The sequence below is a fragment of the Cavia porcellus genome, unplaced genomic scaffold (assembly GCF_034190915.1).
Source record: "Cavia porcellus strain 051 isolate PalLab524CR breed Dunkin Hartley unplaced genomic scaffold, mCavPor4.1 scaffold_29, whole genome shotgun sequence".
In the NCBI taxonomy this organism is placed as follows: Eukaryota; Metazoa; Chordata; class Mammalia; order Rodentia; family Caviidae; genus Cavia; species Cavia porcellus.
In genome coordinates this window covers 30,974,928-30,994,691 of record NW_026947512.1, presented here as the reverse complement: position 1 = coordinate 30,994,691, position 19,764 = coordinate 30,974,928, and the positions used below count along the sequence as shown (strand labels likewise).

General features: G+C 31.8%; 1 protein-coding gene across 2 annotated transcripts; it reads left to right on the top strand.

Annotated features, from left to right (window-relative positions):
* Positions 1-473: 473 nt before the first annotated feature.
* On the top strand, positions 474-19,444 carry Rgs21 (regulator of G protein signaling 21). Of its 2 annotated transcripts, none has more exons than XM_063240058.1 (4): positions 474-484; positions 4,405-4,466; positions 8,361-8,527; positions 19,241-19,444. In XM_063240058.1, the coding sequence occupies exons 1-4, from the start codon at positions 474-476 to the stop codon at positions 19,442-19,444; spliced, it is 444 nt and encodes a 147-aa protein (XP_063096128.1). The 2 variants fall into 2 exon arrangements, with proteins under 2 accessions (XP_063096128.1, XP_003474909.1); XM_003474861.1 differs by having other exon boundaries at positions 4,390-4,466.
* Positions 19,445-19,764: the final 320 nt, after the last annotated feature.

The following is a 19,764-nucleotide window of genomic DNA, read 5'->3' as shown; positions in this document are numbered from 1 at the left end:
AGAGCGTTCTCCATACTTTCCTAAAAATCAAAGAAAAGTAAACTGATCTTTAGATAGATTAAAGACATAAAAGTGAATATTAAATATATATTTTAAACACTTATCTTTTATAATTGAACACCGTGTGAATATTTGTCCTATGAGTGAATGTGTACGAACTTTAGCTACTAAAATTTCAAAGTGAATATATATATACATATATATATATATATATTTATCAAACTCAGAAATATCACACTCATTTGTTATTTATTTGTTACTTAGAAGTTTAAGTGTTTTGACTAGTGAAAAGTTAACAACAAAATGAGAAAAGTTAAGAGTATCATGATTTAAAGAATGCCAATTTGTAACCCAGGGGACAGGTATTTGCATACTAATTGTAATGTTCCTGCTGTCACATTACCTTCAGCTTGAAGATCAGTCAGAAAGAGAAATTCGCCATCATCTGTGACAGTCAGACAGTGGAAAGAAAAATGCCAGTAAAGTGAGTTGCTGTTTAAAGCTATTTTTATCTCAGAAGATTGTACAAATGAAACACTTGAACATTCATTACTCTAGATGCTTTGTTTCTTTCTTCTATGATAAATATGCTAATTATTGTCTTTTTCCCTGGTTTTTTTTTTTCTCTCTGTTGATTTCTTTTCTAAAATACATCAAAAATTTATGGCTTACTTCTACAGTAAATTCTTTGCTACAAAAAGAAAGTAATAAAGTGGAAAGAGAACACTCACCTCTCTTTTTAAGATGTGTTTAAAAATTATGAAATGAGTTAGAGAACTGAGGTACAAAAACTTTTATATGCATATTAAATGCTGGGTAAGGATGCAGCTGTCACCTCCTTGGGCACATGGACTCGTTGCTTGAGTTTTCCATTCTCCAGCACACTGCTAATTGAGTGTGAACAGCTAAGTTGTTGGAGTCCACATTTTCTAATGCAATACAACTGGTTCTAGCTGGCACAATTAGCAAGATAACTGGTAGCTTTCACACAGTTCCCATCTGGCCTGGCTCTTCTCCGGACATATAATATGGGCACCGCTGGCCTTGATGGCATGTGTTTAATGAAGAAAACAGAAAGGAAATCAGCCAAAACCCCATGAAACACTGAGTGCAATTTTTGCTCCAGATATAAAGTAATATTCACGGCAACCATACATAAAAAATTGCTCTTAATTATACATATGAATTTTACAGAAAACACACACACACATAAGAAGAGCCAGAAAAATGTATTAATATTATAACTAAAGTTCAAATAAAAGGACAAAAATAATATGGCACTGGTCCATAAATACTGCTCATAAATACAGTAATGACACTTTGTCTATTATTTAAATTAGCACTCATCAAGGAAAATATTAACCAAAAAAGTACAGTTTAAAATTGGTCACTTTCATTTTTCCAAATTTTTATTCAATAGCTTTCTTTCTTGCATATCTATAATTGCTTTTTTAAAACAAAAAACTGTATTTCCCATTCATATCCAATGTAAGAAATGTTGTTTTAAAATGTATGAGTTTTAAGACTGTCTATGTACATTTTCTATTAAGTAGCCAGTTACCACAACTATTATTTATAGTAAATATTTGTGTGCAGTGTGATAAAACTTCACTATAGGAAAACTGCTTTAGAGGTACTTGTTACAGATGTGAATTGACCTATTCATTTTAGCAAGAATGAAAAGAATTAACATTATAAGCCAATACATTTGTGCTGGGATTCTAATTTTACCCATTACTGTCTGTAGGATATTTTACTAGCTAGTAGAATCTCTGAGAATTTCTACTCATTAGTAATGTTGAAATAAAACACACTATTATTTTCAGGATTAAATGCATTAAAACCTGTAGCATGTTTAGCACAACACAGCATATGCTATAAAAATTAAATACCTTTTGTGTGTTTTATTGTTATGATAAATATTATTATGCAGTTTGTTTAAAAAGGTGAATAACTTATTTTTCTATGGAATTTTAATAATATAAGACATTCAAATTTTGAAAATTTTAAATGACAATAAACAAATATTTTCCCTTAAAATAATTACATGTCACCTAATTTCTGAGAGGTAAATACTGCATTGCCATCACAATATAGCACATACTCAGAAATGAAACTTCTGGGTAAGAAGCAAGATTAGAGATAACTAAGCGGTGTCCCTTCCAGGTATTGTCACATACTTGCTGGAGTATTCCTCCAGAGAACTGAAGCAACTTTTCTATCCATAGCAACACCGTCATTCTATGGAACTTAATTAGTACTAGAATATCCTAGTATCTCTAATACTGTTGTCTATAATACTTTCTATATACCCATAAATTAGAATATTTTAGGATATTTTTAAAATTCAAAATATTAATTTTTATTTTGACCTTGAGTCTATGTCATTTCCCAGATTTTGTTTTCTTTATGCCAGTTTTATTGTTTCCCTACATTAATGAAGACAGGAAAAATGGCTATTTATGTGACTATTTCTACAAAGACTTCTTTACACCCTAAAAGGTCTAATAGACTATTCTCCTTGTGTTCAGCTTAATAGGCTGTGCATTGCCCTAAAGCTCTCTGGACTGAATGTTGTCCGTTCTTTCCTGTCCCACAAACCTCAAGGTTTTCAGTGAGCACATCATGGTGCTCTGTTGCTCACTAAAGATAGCCATCATTTCTTCTCTTAGCTCACCCAAAGCATCCTAGGTCTCTGAAGCTCATAAAATTTAGCCAGCCCTTCCAATAATCTTTTTATCATAGTGCTCAACAGTATCTTCAAATGTATTGCCTCTCTTACAGTGAAGAATACTGTTCTTTAGTGTATGACCAACCATTTGCTACTATGTTCAATAAGTATTTCTTGGATCAGGTGCTGTTCTTAGCACTAGAAAATAATATCAATTCCTGACATCTGAGAACTTATATATATGGTGAAATAAATGTGCATCCTTAAATGAATTTGTCTAGATTCCATTTCTCAATGCTTTCTCAGAATGGCTCCTCCTCATTCAAAATGGGTATGTGGTACAGCCACTCTCTACCACTATGTGTTAGCCTACATTTCATGGGTACTGAATTTCTTTTAATTGGAATACTCTGCTAACCACCAAACTTCATTCTGCAAGCATGATCATTTCAAGTGACCATAAAATAAACATTTTTTACAAAGTGTAATGTTTAAACCATACAAAATGTGATGCACACTTATTTAAGTAACAGTTTACACAATGCACAAAAGCTTTTCAATGGAAAATTAAACTAGGATTTAGTCTCACCCTCCTCTTGTAAAACATGGAGACTGAATAATCTGAATCCTTTAAACTGTCCATTTCAATGAATAGTCACTATTTCAAAATGGTTTCTTAGATAATATTATGTCTTCATAATTTAGTAATCTAAGGGAAAAAGGAAAGTCAATAGCCCATAAACTGGTGAAGGAAATTTGAGATAAGATATGTCAGCCATGAAAAATAGCAAAATAAATTCCCAGTCACACAGTTTTCCTTATTTGTTCTCTCATCATTATCTAAAAATACTGTACAAATAATATTGCAACAGAAGAAAACATAGTCAACCCTAATAATACAAAATTTATAAGAATGACTAAATATGAGATGATTTCTGCTTTATTACCAGTCATTTTATCATTTTAATATAAATTTTAAATTGATCAGCTCTTTCCTAAACTTAGTTTTTGCACATGACAGGAACAGAATCCAATTTTTTCTGGACAGTGTGCATCAAGGTTTATTGCATTGAGATCTTTGTTTATTAAGGAGAATAATGTATGATATATTTGCATTTCAGAAAGTTTGTATCTTAAACCTGATTTATTATTTCTACATACATCCCCCAAAGTATACCTTCTTCAGAAGACTTAAATCTATAAATTTTTTGACTGCTTTGAAACAGATATAACTCTGTCTTGATTTAAATAAATCAGTCTGGAATTAGAGGTACACCATTCTAACGAGAAAAAAATTCTGAGTCAAGTTACTACTCCTTGAAGTGCTGTGATCAAACATTTTCAGGTTCATCATACATTATAAAATGGGTAGCTTTGTGTGCTGTGAAAACTTAAAAATAGTTCACTCATCATCCCTGCTATCAAAACTTTCAGGAATAAGCCAGAGTAATGTTGCATATATTAGTAAAAACATTTTTTTGGTACCATGGGTCAAACTCACAACTTTGCATTTGCCAGGCATGCACTTATGCCACTGAGCTAAATCTCAGTGTAAAAACATATTTTTGATCAAGAAGAAATATACATTTTATAGATATTTTGATATTAGATTAATGGCATAAAATTCAATAAAATGAAATATTTCAATAAACATATATAACTCAAATATTACTATGTGTTATAGAAGAAAAAGATCACAATGCTATTGTCAAGGGTAGATGTTGTTTCTACAGGTCACCAACCACAGAAACAACGGCATGGTCTGAAAATATGGACACACTTTTAGCCAATCAAGGTAAGATCCAATTAGTAAAATGTAAAATATAGTAGTTAAGTATAAATTGATAAATTCTGAAAATGACAGGCCTAAGTATGAATTTGATCACTATTTGTAGCAAAAATTCCTAACAAACTCCACATATTATAATACAATCATATCTCAGTTAATGATCAATAGACGCTTGCATTTGCAAACAACTCAGTTCACAAATGAAAGCTTTCAGAAAATTATGTTTCCATGCAAACTCCACATCAGGTGACAAATCCAACCCCACCTATCTTCTTTACACTAACACAAATGCAGTCACCTTCCACAAAACTGTACAGCAAATTAAGCTCATAAACTGAGGTACCACTGTAAAATTCCAAGTATCACTGAGAAATTTTCCATTTGTATTAACTACACTGTTATGTGACATGTTATAGTAATGCTTTCCTTGAGTACAAACTGAAACACAGAAAGAAACAAAAATTAAAACTTTAAATATGTTACTTGTTTTATAGGGCTTGATAGCTAAAATAAGAGTCTCTTAAAGTGTGTGTTTTACCTGAATTATTTTCATTCTTAGTGAATATAAAAACATTTGAATGCAAATACAGGTATATTAATATATTTACATAAGTATATATATATATATATATATATATATATATATATATTATTAAGGTGGTTCAGTTAGGAAATTTTGCCCAGTTATAAATAAAATGTCCTGGTGATTGATTTGAAGCAGTTATGGACAAAATAGTCACAAAGATATCTACAACATTTGCTTGCACTATAAATAATCTGTTTCATGCCATTCATCTCATCCCTGGGAGGAAAAATGACACTACAGAGACCTATAGAGAATATTCATAATGCAATATTTTTCATATTAATAAAAAATTCCTAGTTTTAATTGATAAAGAAAAAAGTTCTAGATATGATAAATTTTTCATATCTTCTTATTCCTATATAAAATTAGATTGAATTAGACAAATTTAGATATCCTGAATTTATTGCTTAAACGATTAACTCTTGGTTAACATAAACTAATCCACATAACTTCCAGAATCCAACTAAAGACATATATTAAATTTGGTAAGAATGTGAAAATGCATCTTTCTAAGTTTTTATGATTTGTTTCTTTTTTCTTATGTATATAATCAGTAGGACAGATTGGTTTACTAAAAGCCATCTCTGTTAGTTGTGAGTCGGCAGTCTGCAGGCTGAGGAGTTCTGTATTAACTACACTATTATGTGACATGTCATAGTAATGCTTTCCTTGAGTACAAACTGAAACAGAAAGAAACAAAAATTAAAAATTAGAAGTTCTCCCCTAAATAGAACCACCACCAGAAAACAGAGGGAAGGAGGGCAAACACTTCTCTTTGCCTACCTCCTGGATTTTGCATTTAATACTCAAATAAAATAATAGTTATAGATTTACCTAAACAACTGCTTTATTTTGGCTTTATAATACCAGTAAAATTTTAATAGCATCCATGATTTCTAGTTTGTTAAACAGCTAAAGGCTCACCAAATTGCCTCTTTTTGTCACCTTGGGAATAATATACTTTGCATATACTGGGTACAGGTTTTCATTAGTGTAGCTTTCACTCACCTGTTGTATTTAACATCCTCTGTTAGGTATGACAGAGATAGTGGTTCTATCCTATAGAATGCCTTCAGATAATGATTTTAATCTTATATAGTATTACTATACCAAAATCGTTTGACACATTTTGAACATTAAAATAGTATATATAGAATGGAAAGTAGATCAATAAAATATTGTGTCCAAGACAGAGATAACTAGCCTCAATTTTAGTTACTTCACTGCTCATTTTGCTCTTTGTGTGCTAAATCAAATGATGAAAAGGGTACGGTGTCAGTTCAGAGTAGCTCTTCGTTAAAACTGGAGAGCAGAAGTACATAATATTTTCTTGATCTCTAACTTGCTCTCTCTCTAGGATATATTCAGATAATCCTCATAGGAAGAAAGCTTCATATCCATTAATGACACACATATATAACATTACAAGGCATGAATCCACAAGGCAATATTCTTTCAGTATTATTGAGATATTCTTTATCCTTTATATGAAATAATTTCTAGAATAAATTCTATTTAAACCTGTCAAATGCATCACTGTTTGGACCACATTCAGAGAAATTTTTAATTGAGTGTTTCTATGGGATTTTTATAACCTAAATTTGTGTCACAGACACTTCTTGGATATATTTTTAAATGCAAGAAATGTTCAGTTAATTGAATTTTTATATTGTGCTTACTTATTAATGCCATCCACCATCTCCAACTTTTCCACTGAGAATTTTAATTGATCTCTGAAACTCTTTGCAGTGATTTTCTATTTCAACAGTATTTCAAATAATAAAATAAATTAAATCTATTTTTAAGACAATGTTTTTAGATATTTAATCTTGCTCCAGAAAGTCATTTTCTATTTTCTCTTACTAAATTTCACGTTTGCTCGTTACCTGTAGCAACGTATAAAAACCTGACTTAGACCTCTGTCCACTGACTTTTTTATTTTCATATTCCCTGGTCAACGTTTCCTGTCCCCTGATTCTTCACAAATAAGTTCTCCCCTAAATAGGAACTTAAAAGGAGGAACTCTCTCAGGGAGCAGTCAGAGAGGAAATGCCTTGAACACATGCAAAGGGACAGGTGGAGCAGAAAACTATACTGTTTTGGAAGGCAAATTTCTCTGAGTAGCAACAGCTCTGATGTACATTTTCCTCTTCAGTGATATACTGTACAGCCTCACAGATAAACAGATTTTGCCGTCAGAAGAATCAAGCTACAAAACCTTAACGTATCAGCTTTCTCAGGTCAACAGTGAGGAACCTGAATATCATATCTCTACCTGCTAACTGGAGGCCCACTCCGACCCAACTCAGTCCTAAAATATTTAGCAGGAATTACCTACTCAAATAAGCTCTGGGTATACCAAAGAGGAACACACATTTTGAAAGACACATTTTGATGAGTGTAGCAAAGAAAGGTCTAAAGAGATGCTCACAAATTTAAATATTTATAGGAGCAAGTAATAATGGTGTATACTTGGGAAAACAGGAAGTGAGACAGCCGTGATCACACAAATCACAAATTACAAGCCCTGGTTATAGTTATTCACTTACACACACACACACCAGTTAAATTGTAAGTGGGCTTATTTTCAGTCACTAGTCTAAATCTCCCAGAGAAATATGTGCAGGAGATCCCTAAAGTAGAAGGAGAACAGTATACACAGGTACCATAAAGAATAGAAGGCAACAGTGTTTTGTGTCATATAACATTGCTTTACAGAATTAAAATTGCATATCACCAAATAAAGAGGAGAAGAAGCATTCACTCTGAATTCTTGCCAGTTATTGTCTGGTTTCAAATCTTATTTGTTCAATATATTTACTACAAACTAACAAAGAACAGCGTGAACCCTTTTGCTTTAAGCCCAGGGCAACACAATTTAATCATTCCATATCAAATTATGTTTCCTTACCAACTCATAACCACAAAATTGTTCTTACTTTGAAGTTAGTATAATATTATCAACTTGATCCAAACTTAGTGTAATAGGTCTGAAATGGAGGACTTTTAGAACTTGGAATTTCCTAATCAAGACTATCTCCTAAATATAACTCTCTGACTTTTCAGTTCCTGAAATAAATATATGACATTTTTAATAATGGATATTTAAAGATAGATGTATTTGTCTATTAGTACTGACAAAGTATAAGGTTTTGTAAAGTTAGAAGGTAAAATACAAAAGTTATATGAAGCAAAATGATAAATATTTGCTATTGAATATTCAATAAATGCTGATATTTTGCAATGTACTCTTTTTTAGTCATATTGCTACTTCAAATGATATTATTCAGAAGTTTTTCTTATGTATTTTATAGCTGGTCTTGATGCTTTTCGAACATTTCTAAAATCTGAATTTAGTGAAGAAAATGTCGACTTCTGGCTTGCCTGTGAAGATTTTAAGAAAACAGAGAGTGCAGAAAAAATTGCTTCAAAAGCAAGGATGATTTATTCTGAATTCATTGTAGCTGATGCCCCTAAAGAGGTGAGTGAAATACTTCAGGTTAGTGAAGTTTTATTCCTCAACAAATCTCTTGCCAATTAGAAGCAGAGTAGAAAGGTCCATTTGTACACTATGTATTCAGACAGAAAATGTCACTAGATTCCAATAGAAATTATTTATCATATTCCTACATCTTTCACTAAGTAAATATTTTTCAGCACTTACTACACATGGCCTAGATGTGATCAGTTGTTCTGTTTATACTATATGCAGGTCCTGGAAAATTATTGTGTCATATATCAAAATAAACAGCTCTAAAGTCAACCTGAAAAAAATCCTATTTAAATATCCTATTGGGTTTTTGATGCCATATTTTTGTTTGTTTGTTTGCTTTCTTGCTTCTTTGTTTCTTTTTATAAGCCATGGAGTTTAGCAATAACTCATGAATATTTTTTTTAAAATTACTGTATGTAAAGAAAATTCACCAATTAATCAGCAGTATGAATTCCCATTTCTAATATTTTAGAAGTCTATTTTACAAGATGAATAATGTTTTGCTTTCCAAGAGGAATGGGTAATTTACCTTTATTTTTGATGGTGAAAATGAGCCAAATGTTTAAAGCATTGAACTAGATGATCAGAACCCACCTGTGCTTCTTAAAAATCAGAAAAATAGAAAGAGCCTTAGCAAGAAATATGGGAGGACTCTGATAATAGCCGCCCAGAGGTGTTCCCTGTGCAGAAGTTCTTATTTATACATGACTTATTTTCCAGAGACAATACAATGATCAAACATTTCATATTTTCTTTTTTAACTGTAAAATTTAAACAACTTATATGTTAAAACTATTTGTGATCCCTTGCTAATATACCTTTAAGCAAAGAGATTTAATATATTCACAGCAGGCAAATAGGAAATTAAACTAGTAGTACCACACATAAATGGCACATATAAAGTTATCTTTCTTACAAAAGTCAAATAATCAGTATCCTCATAGGTGAAAGTCATTATATTAGGATTTATAGTACAAGGAGCATGGTTGTAATTATGAGGACAAAAGCTGGACCAGAAGAAAAGCAAACAGGTTTATCAAATGTGGAATGTAAAATGTAGAATTACCATATCAGTAGTGCAAGTTTTAGATGGAATCTAATTACTGCAGCATGTATTAGTGAAGCATGTATATTAGTATCATTAACATGAACACTGAAGCAGGGCCTGGAATCATAGAAGGAAAAAAGAACTTCAGCTCCTATGGAGCTATTCCAATATTCATTTCCAAGTCACCGTCTAAAAATCAATAAATAATTCTGGAAAACTGAAAATACACTAAGACTTGTCAAAGTGATTAAAGTACCATTCCATTAAAAGTCTTTCAAAGCAACCCTAAAGATAATCTATTCTGAGACTAGTTTGAAAGCCAGGTTTTTTTTTTTTTTTTGCTCTTTATTAACCCATCTAATTAACAGTGTTTTTAAGGACAGCATTATCAAACATTGTGTATGAAACATTTTCAAATAACAAATGTAGTCTGTTAATCTCAGCTGAATTCAAAGTCATAAATAGTTTTGACACAAAGTTTGCTATATTTCTCTTCAAAAATAAATCACTATGGAGATAAATTAAATGGTAGCTTACACTTTAAAGATATAAAATTTTACAACTCTTTAGAGTGTACCTATCTAATTAATTTTTGCTAAGATACTTATGAATACTATTTAAATTGTAAATTATATCATCTTCATGAAATATCTTTACAAGTTTGTTGTTGTCCGTGACAAAAGTTACTGGAAACAAAGTGCATGCATGTAATCATTCTCTTTCCTATTATTTACCATAGTTTCTAATTTAAATTACTAGACAAAACTTGCCTATTACATTCTATATCTGTCACTATTGTCAAGTTTTTCTGCACAGTCTGTCAGCTGTACGTTAAGTACAATATAGCTCTTAATAAGTTTTTTGGCTAAGTTGAGTCTGTCCCCACAGTAAAGCCACATATTAGAAGAGATTGACATGTTGTAAAATCAAACAAAAATATACAATAGGTTATATGATAACGAAACCACATTTAAAGCTTGTTATTAGCACAGTAGAAGAGTGATTAAGACTCCTTGGAGAGTAAGAGGATAGATTTGTAGAATGGCTCAGACATGAAAAAGGAAGATCATGGAAATTAACTCATTTTTATTATTTCAAACGGAGAGGGTATTGGTTTAATATTGAAGTATAAAGCTTCTTAGCACTTTCCTAAACTTGTTAGGTATTTTGATGTTACTAACATGAGAAGATGAGATGGGATGATATTGTGTAAACAGCACCAGAAATAAAGAAATGATGAGAAATATTCTAGATTGATCTAATAGGCAGACTTGACAAGACTAGATAATATATTTGATATGTAAGTTGAGGTAAAATTATTTTCATGAGTAGAAAATTTACTAAACAGGGGATTCATACGTGAATATTCTCCATTTTTCAATATTGAATTAAAGATGTATAACTGACTCTTATAAGGAATCTAGATCATAGCCAATTTCCTTAGTAGACCATTCTAAATTAAGGAACAATGACAAAGTCATGCTTATCTGCTGGCTTATTAAATCCAATTTACTTTTGACTTCTTATATCTTTATGTTTTTTCCATAAAATTATCCTCATAATTCAATAATTTTAATTGCAATTAGTTTATAGCTTATATTAAAGTTATTATAAACCGTTAATATTGGTTTTCAGTTTCCTGTCCTCATTGGTAAAAACTATCCATAAAAAGAAATTTCAGGTCTCTGAGACACAATAACTATTTCAACTCTATTTCATGTCCTCCACTTTCCTTTACAGTGTCACCTTTTTCTGATTCCTATATTAACAGGAGGAAGTTTATATGGTATAACAGAGAACAAGAAGTTTGAGGGTGCCTGGAGCTTGGTTCATCTCCTGCTACCTCCCTTGTGTAATCATGTGATAAGCTATTTCATTTCCCTGTCCCTCTGCTTACTCCCCTAAAGAGTATAATAGGACATTCACATAGAACAGATGAGAATGGTGAATAAGACATTATGTTAAGGGTTTTCATCATATAAAGCAGTTCTTAAGAAATATTATTTGGAAATTTTCAAGAAAATTTTAGGCTGGGGATTTAACTCAGTGGTATAAGCACCTGCCTGTCAAGGGCAAGATCATCAGTTTGATCTCTGGCACCAAAGAAAGAAAGAAAGAAAGAAAGAAAGAAAGAAAGAAAGAAAGAAAGAGAAAAAGAAAAAGAAAATGTTTTTATTTGGCTTTGAGAAAAATATTTGTCTTAGAAACTTTAAGATAATATTTTCATATCCACATGAATCATATTTTAAAATTTATAATGTATTTATACCTTTATCCTCTTATATTGAAAAGAAAATTGTCCATAAAAGGGTGAAAAGGTCCATTAAATAGAAAATTGTTTATATTATCATTCTAGAAGATTAGATAACTGTATTAATTCATACACACTGTAGCATTTTTAAAAATAATAATACAAAGGATATGAAGGTAGGTCAGTTGTAGAATGAACCTTAACATTTCAAGGTCCTGGGTTTAATTCCCAGCAACAAAACACTATATGTATACAAATAAATTGAACTTCATATTACCTCAGTCTAGGAAAAAAATGTATTGGTAGTTTCTTCAAAAAATAGCAAAGTAACATATTCAATTCTAAACTATATTAGATATAAGCAAATCCATAACTCATAAAACAAAGAAGAAATTGTAGTCATAAAGAAGATATCTTCTAGTGGGTCTGCAGAGGCCACTTTTCAAAATGTCTTACTTTTATTTTTAATGTGATGCTGGGCATTGATATTTTATTTACCATTCATACGTGGTACTCAGTATTGATATTTTGCTTTCCATCATGTACAACTATTCTTCACCTCCTTTTAAGAAAAATAAAACCCTTCATAAAAAGGAAGATCAGTCTAAGGCAGGAAAAAAGATAACAACCACAGAAGTATAACATTGCACTGTGCTTGACAACTGAAAAACTACCATAGAAAATCATACTAGGGGCTGGGGATTTAGCTCAGCGGCATAAGCACCTGCTTTGCAAACGGGCAGTCGCGATTTCGATCCCCGGTACCGACAAAAATGAAAAAGCCAAAATAAAAAAAAGAAAAAGAAAAAAGGAAAGAAAATCATACCAAACTTTGATAGTGTCATGATAGGAAAACAGAAGGTGAAGTTTTTTCATATAATAAAAAAAACCCAAATCGAAGAAATCAGAAAATGTGGCTCAAAAAAAAAGTAGTTTTGACTAGAAATTTGAATAAATAGAAATAAGACAAGATTAAAAAGTGAGAAAGAAGAGCAGGACGAGTATTAGAGAAGGTTAACCAGTGCCTAGAAGAGCAGTCCAGGAGCGAAAGTTTAGTATTATGTGACAGAGCACAAAGTGTACCTTCTGGGCCCCAGTGATTCTTGCATCCCACTTTATTCCATTTTAAAATAAAAGAATTTCTTAAGAGAAGACAAAGAAATACTGTATACTTGTAGAGAGCACAGAATTTAAGTAATCATAAATAATACACATGCAGTGTTTGGGCATGGAAAACCTCATTTGATCATTGTATTCTTCCTTATGGGAGAATTACAGTCCTCTGATGTTTCAAGTGAAAAGTAAATGGAGGTTTAAAGGTAAGATCATGAGATCACAGCCATTGGGACCCATAGGGAGGGAGATCTCCATACACGCTTTCAGGCTTCAAATTCCTTTCCTTAGATCTATATTTATTTTTAAGTGGTTATAACATAGCCTAAGAATCTCGATGCTTTTGCTACAGGCAAAAGCATAAAATTATCTAGACACAGAGAATTTATCTTCTTTTCTATAAAAAGTATTTTATTGCTCTTCTCACATTCTCTCTAATTTATATAACTTCATAGAGGATGACACCTAGATTCAAACTTGGCATTAAAAGGAAAGTTTCAGGAGTGTTTTTTAATACTCTGCAGTATCATTTGCTCTTCCAAACATGATTTCTGAACTTCAAGTCAAAACTCACAAGTTTGGTTATTCTTAAACTTCCCTGTATCCTTGTTCCATTTAACCTGGGACTACCATGTTTGGGTTGGTCAAGGATACCAGTCAGTCTGAAACACTTTCACCTTTTTTGGCATAGCTGATGCTTTTGCCTATCTATTTTTAGCAATCCTTATAAATTCTGATTTTTTTATGTGTCATCTTTCTCACCACAGAAACTGGAGAGGCATCTGATTTCTGTACAATTCCAAAGCTTTGGCTATTTGTCTTATTAATTAAGATACTTTTGAATTTTATTCTTTTCATTTGTCTTGCCCAATTTAAGGTGTTAGTACAGTCTCTCAAATTGTGTCATCTATTTCTGTCACCAAAGCCAATGACAATGAATGGGTACTGTCTGGTGTAGGAATGCATTCCTTTGAGATGTTGCAGCTGCTATTTTCAACTTTAATAGCCACTCTTGAGAATATATTTCATAATATTCATTCACTTTTAAGGATACCAAAAATAAAGTAATACTAGAAGTGTTGGTGGTGATTACATAGAATTAGGTAACCAAAAACATGATTATGACGTAGAGCTTTAATTTGAATAGTAATTTTTAAACTGTGCTGTGAATGAGGTCAAAGATGCTGCCCGCTCCATTTTTGTGAGGCATTTTACTTATGCATACACATATCCTTTGCATAATGACAGTCTCATGCTCTACTATACATTCTAAATGATGAAAGGCTATCTAATTTGAATGTGGGAACACAATTGAAAACTTTTCATTCAAATTATGTAAAAATATATAAAGCACAGTTTAGAATCACAGGAGAGCCAATAGGTACACTTTAAATGTATTCTTGCTTCAAAAATAATTTGTTGAAAGCCAAAAGAATTTAAAACTACTGATGTAGGGAAAAAAGGGATTTGGCTTGCATAATTTTCAGTTAACGAAACCACATGAGTATTAAGATATCCTGGATCTTTATAATAAAATTGTTTTTAAACCATGACCATAAACATCATTCAGAAAGAAGTCATTTTAATGCAGTACAGTGTTGTCAACGTCAGCCGTGTCAAGGCCTTTTCAAAACTAACAGAATTTAAAAGCCTCTAAATGGTTGTGATGACTTCTAGGCCATCATTTCATAAGACTCATAATCCTATTTTGTTTTCTGAGATTGACATTATAGTGGTCTCAGATCTCTAAGATAATTCATGACCTTTTGAAAAATAAGCAAATAAAATATTATGGCTTCTCAAAGTCCTTGAAACTAAAGAATATCAACATAACCAAAACACAAGTAACTTCTCATCAGTAAATACATAAACTATTTGTATCAGTATGTATCACCTTGTTTATTTCATTAATTGATGTAATGCTCAGTACATACTAAGGACCTAATTGTTCAAGATGGCCAACAAAGTCTGGGCATCTCTGTGGCTCTTACGCAACTCACACATGCCTTAGATCATGTGGTTGGAACATGTGCCTTTCTAATGTCACTTTCCAAAGGTACTCACTGTCAATATACATCAAACTCAAAATCTCATCTTTCCTAATGTTTGAGATAGAAATTTATTCAAGTGCCTTTCAGTTGAAACCAACCAAACATCACATTTGAGATGAGTGCAAAGTTGGTGGTGTGGTTCACAGACATTGTGGCTCTAATAGAATTCACTGGATCTTGCTGAAGAACTGAGGCTGGCCTCAAATTTGTAGTGACTCTGCCTCAGCCTCTTACAAATACCTGAGATTATAGACATGCACCACCACCCAGCTGGAAATGTCTTTATTTGGATTCTAGGACTGGATTTTTTCCTCCCTTAGTGATTCTCTTCAACAATTTACTTTGCTGTTCCTAATCAAGACCTAACCTCCACAACAAGGAGTGGAGACAACCCTCATTTATTTTCTGTTTGCACCCACGCATCCAGGGATCTCTTCCAGTCTTATGTTTGTTTGTTTTGTTTTTTGGTACCAGGGATCAAACTCACAACTGCATGCTTCCAAGGAAGGCGTTTATGCTGCCGAGCTAAATCCCTAGCCCTAGTCTTACAGTTTTAAAAGGCTACCTCAAGCTTAAAAAATTCAAAGCTGAGGTTTGTTTTTCTGTTCGAATTTCTTCTACCGAGTCTTTTCTGTCTGTTAACAGCAACTCTCTTCTGCCATAGTTCTGGCTCGATTCTTGGCAGTCATCTCTTGATTCTTTTCTTTTTTATACTCCATTATCTACTCCATCAGAACCTTCTATCAGTCATTAGAATCTAATCATTATTCAAAACTTTTTCCCTTGACCTTGCTCATAACTACTTGGTTATAAATCTCACCTAGTCTACTCTCTGAATGTTTGAAATGCATGTCCTTCCCTTCATTCCCTACAACATTACTGCCTCCACATTCCACTGTCAATTGTCCATCTGTCTGGTTTGGTTGTCTAGCTTCTCTGCACTGTATCCACACTTTGGTATAACACCACTTAGAAGGAAGCAATTGTTTTAAATACGTGTTTAGATGATTATTTTACTAACAACTGTTACTACCCTTAGGATCGGTGAAAATTCTCTAGTAAGACCTGTAAGTGGCAACTTCATTATTCTTCTGACTGTTACCTTTCCTCCATTCCATGTCTACCAGTTTCCTCCAGTTTACCCTCTCACACATAAGTCCCTTTTTAGTCTTTCTTCTTCACAACATTTCTATGGTCAGCTTAAAATCTCAGTTTACTCCAAAGGTTTTGCTACCAGAAAGTGCATTTTATATTTTGGATTGCAATTTCAAAACCTATTTTCTTGATTGAATTTTCATTTTAATCATCTTTATACCTTTAGGCCTTAGCACAGTTGCTAAGCACCTATTCAATTAAAAACTCCCAAATGAATAAATTCAAGAAGGAGTGTGAATGAAAATAACTAGTTTTCAAGTAAGAACTATTATTTTCTAAAAAAACAAACTAAAAATGTTAATCATCTTGATAGCTAAAAGTGATATATTTAATAAAAAATGAAGACAACACATCAGTACTGGATTTTAAGCTATTTTACTGTTATAGTTAAAATAATCTTTAAATATCCTTGTGATTATTTTAGAGTTGATGCCATTGTTCATAATATTTTACCACCAAATAAGAGACAGTCCTTAAAGGAAAAAATCCCAGAAGAAAAATAATTGGGAACAAAACATGGGGGACTGTGTATCTGCTCTGCACGTATTTTTTAGGGATATGGAAAATAAGCAATTCATAAAAGAAATAGGGAAAAGGTAGAAAATAAAACAGTTAATTCCATCTCAAGACATACTGACTTGCTTTTGTAGTAGCAAATCTCTTCATCATAATTAAACTAAATACTTGTTACTAATAAAAACTTTTCTATGCAAATCTGTAATTAAACTTTTCAGGGTTTTTAAATTAAAATTACATATAATGTCAAGAAAATTGTAGTCACTTTTCTTCCATCAAGGAAGATCAAGGAAGGATTCTTGGAGGAAGATATTCAACTAAAGCTAAATCACAGAAGCTTTATAAAACATCTAGAGATAAACGAGTTAATTTGAAAACACAATGAAGTCAGACCATGAAAAGCTTTAAATGTAAGGGTAAGATGTTTACATTTTTCATAGAATATAATAACTCTTATCTTAGAATTTATGTTATAAAAAGTGACATTTTGGTAAAATTGATATAGTGGTTCTATCCTCAATAATTAGATAGAAAAGTTGTTGTGAGAAGAGATATCAGAGAAACCATATATTCAATAGTTTAAGGAATGAAGTTAGTTATAAAAGCCAAAAGTAGAGAAATAAAAGAGTGAAAAAGAATACTGTGAAATTATAAGATAAAAGGCATAATTCCATGTGTACACATGCACATGCATACACACACACAGCTCACAATAGATAAAAGAGAAAAGTGTGAAGTCATTCTTCCTATTCCTTACTTGGACACCTTGGAGGAAAATAATGACATTTATATAAACATGTAAGTGCAACATTTTCTTTGTTTAAGGATTTTGGATACTCATTAGTCGTTTTCCCTGTATGTAGAATATCCGTCAATTAATAGACATTTATAAATATTTGTGGAAGTAATAAATGAGTAGATCATTCCACTTTAGATTTTATATCATCTGATTCAAAAAATATCAATAGAAAGTAGAAGCTCAGAAGGGATCACACTATTCACATAAGGCCCCTAATCGCACAAGATTTAAACAGAAGGTCCCTAATTCACAGATTTAAACATGATCTCAAAGTCTTTATGCTTCTTTGCACTATCTTGTCTGAACAAGAACTCAATTCCAAATTCAGAGGTATTTAAGGAGGTTGCAAAATTTTATCTAGAACTTCAGGGAAGGACTTAGGAAGGTGCTCAAAGGAATAAAAGTAAAGATGTGTGCTGGAATCAGTGATGATTCATTTTCAATTAAATTTTTCTTTCTTCTGTTCCTATTCTTCAAATAACAGTATTAAAATATTTAATTATTTAATCCTTGAGACATCATAAGATAAGTGCTATTACTATACTCTTTTATACTATGGACCCTGAATGTGAAAGGGAATTATAAAATTTGTTCCACTCAGGTAAATAGCAAGGTAGTAGCTGCAGAAATATGTGTTTATAGTTCTGTTTGTCTATTGTTTAATTTTATTTTGATGCAGCATCAATGATCACTTATAGTCTTTTCTTAACGAGACTCAAAAATTATAGAATTTTTAAAATCATTCCTCATTTTCTCTGAGATGTTTTTATTCCACTCAACAAACATTTTTGATTTCCAGTTGTGTAGTAGATATTCTATTAAGTAGTAGAAAACAGAATGATATATAAAATATTACACCTATTGTTTTTTAATTTCTTAATTTTTTCAACTTCTTTCATATTTTGTGGATATTTTTAATTTATCTTGGACAAGAAATGTCCTGCTTCTCACAATATATGCTGGAATATATGGAGAGGTAGGCAAGTGTTTTCACAAGAAAGTTGTGAGCATTTTACATATTTGCAGCTGAATGTTGAGTTTCTTTCTTTTTCTTTTTTTTTTTTTTTTTTAATCAATACCAGGATCAAACTCACGACCGCCTGCTTGCAAGGCAGGTGCTTATGCTGCTGAGCTAAATCTTCAGCTCTATTTTTTATTTTTTTAAATTTATTTTATTTTATATATATATATATATATATATACATATTTTTAATGAATATCGGATTTCAGTGTAATAAATCTCTACTAGGCCTTGCTGTGGAAGGTGGGAGAGTTGTTGAAGAGGGGATGTTATTTAGTCCAGTTTGTCAAACAAAAACAAAAAATTAGAAAGAAAAACCATGTTGTAGGCAATGACAAGGGCAGTTATGTTGAACAGGATACCAGCAGTCAACCTAGTGAATACTAGCATAGCTGTGCCTACAGAAAGCACGATTTAAGTATTCAAGTAAAAGTAGGAGGAGGAAAAGACAAATTAAGTGGGAAATTTAAAGTTATAAAGTATTTTATTTGCATTTTACTTTGCTCTTTTTTAAAATATCAAAATAAGCCTTTCCTCTATTCCTAGTCAATGCCACCCCTCTCAAGCTAGGAAAGCAATCAACCAATTCTGTGTTTTGTATCCCAGATGAATGAGTGACCTTTCTTCTGCTTTGCATCAGGTTATCTTTGTGCTTCAAAAAAAAAAATTCAAATACTAGGTGTATCTACCATCTGTATAAGCTATGCATTATTTGACTGAATTAATCTAAGGATCCTAATTTTCCAGATTAACATTGACTTTAGTACGAGAGATGTCATCTCCAGGAACATCACGGAGCCGACAGTCAGGTGCTTTGATGAAGCTCAGAAGCTAGTCTACAGCCTGATGGCCAAGGACTCCTTTCCTCGATTCCTAAAGTCAGAGATCTATAGGAAACTAGTAAACAGCCAACAAGTTGGAACGCACAAAAAATGGCTCCCTTTCTTGTGAAGAAGGTGAAAGATAAACTAATCACTGTACTTTATTACTAAGATGTTTAAATACACAAACACAATAGAAAAAAATTTAAGACTTAGAAAACATTTTTTAATCTGACAGATTTTTTGTCATGTATCAACCTTAATTTTGAAGTCATTTGATTGGGATCCATTCATTTTACCAGATACTTTAAAACTCCCTACTGGAACAAGATAGAATTAGTTTTAGAAATAAATACTTTTAAACCATAGGTGGATGTATTCTTACAACATTAGAAATCCAAAGAACTATAGATCTTCATGTTGAGGAGTGGGAAACTGTTTATAGTACCA

Excerpts from the sequence above, each read along its gene's own strand:
- Rgs21 (XM_003474861.1), top strand. Across the intron at positions 4,467-8,360 it reads CACACTTTTAGCCAATCAAG|CTGGTCTTGATGCTTTTCGA; the intron begins GTAAGATCCAAT and ends TGTATTTTATAG. Across the intron at positions 8,528-19,240 it reads TAGCTGATGCCCCTAAAGAG|ATTAACATTGACTTTAGTAC; the intron begins GTGAGTGAAATA and ends CTAATTTTCCAG.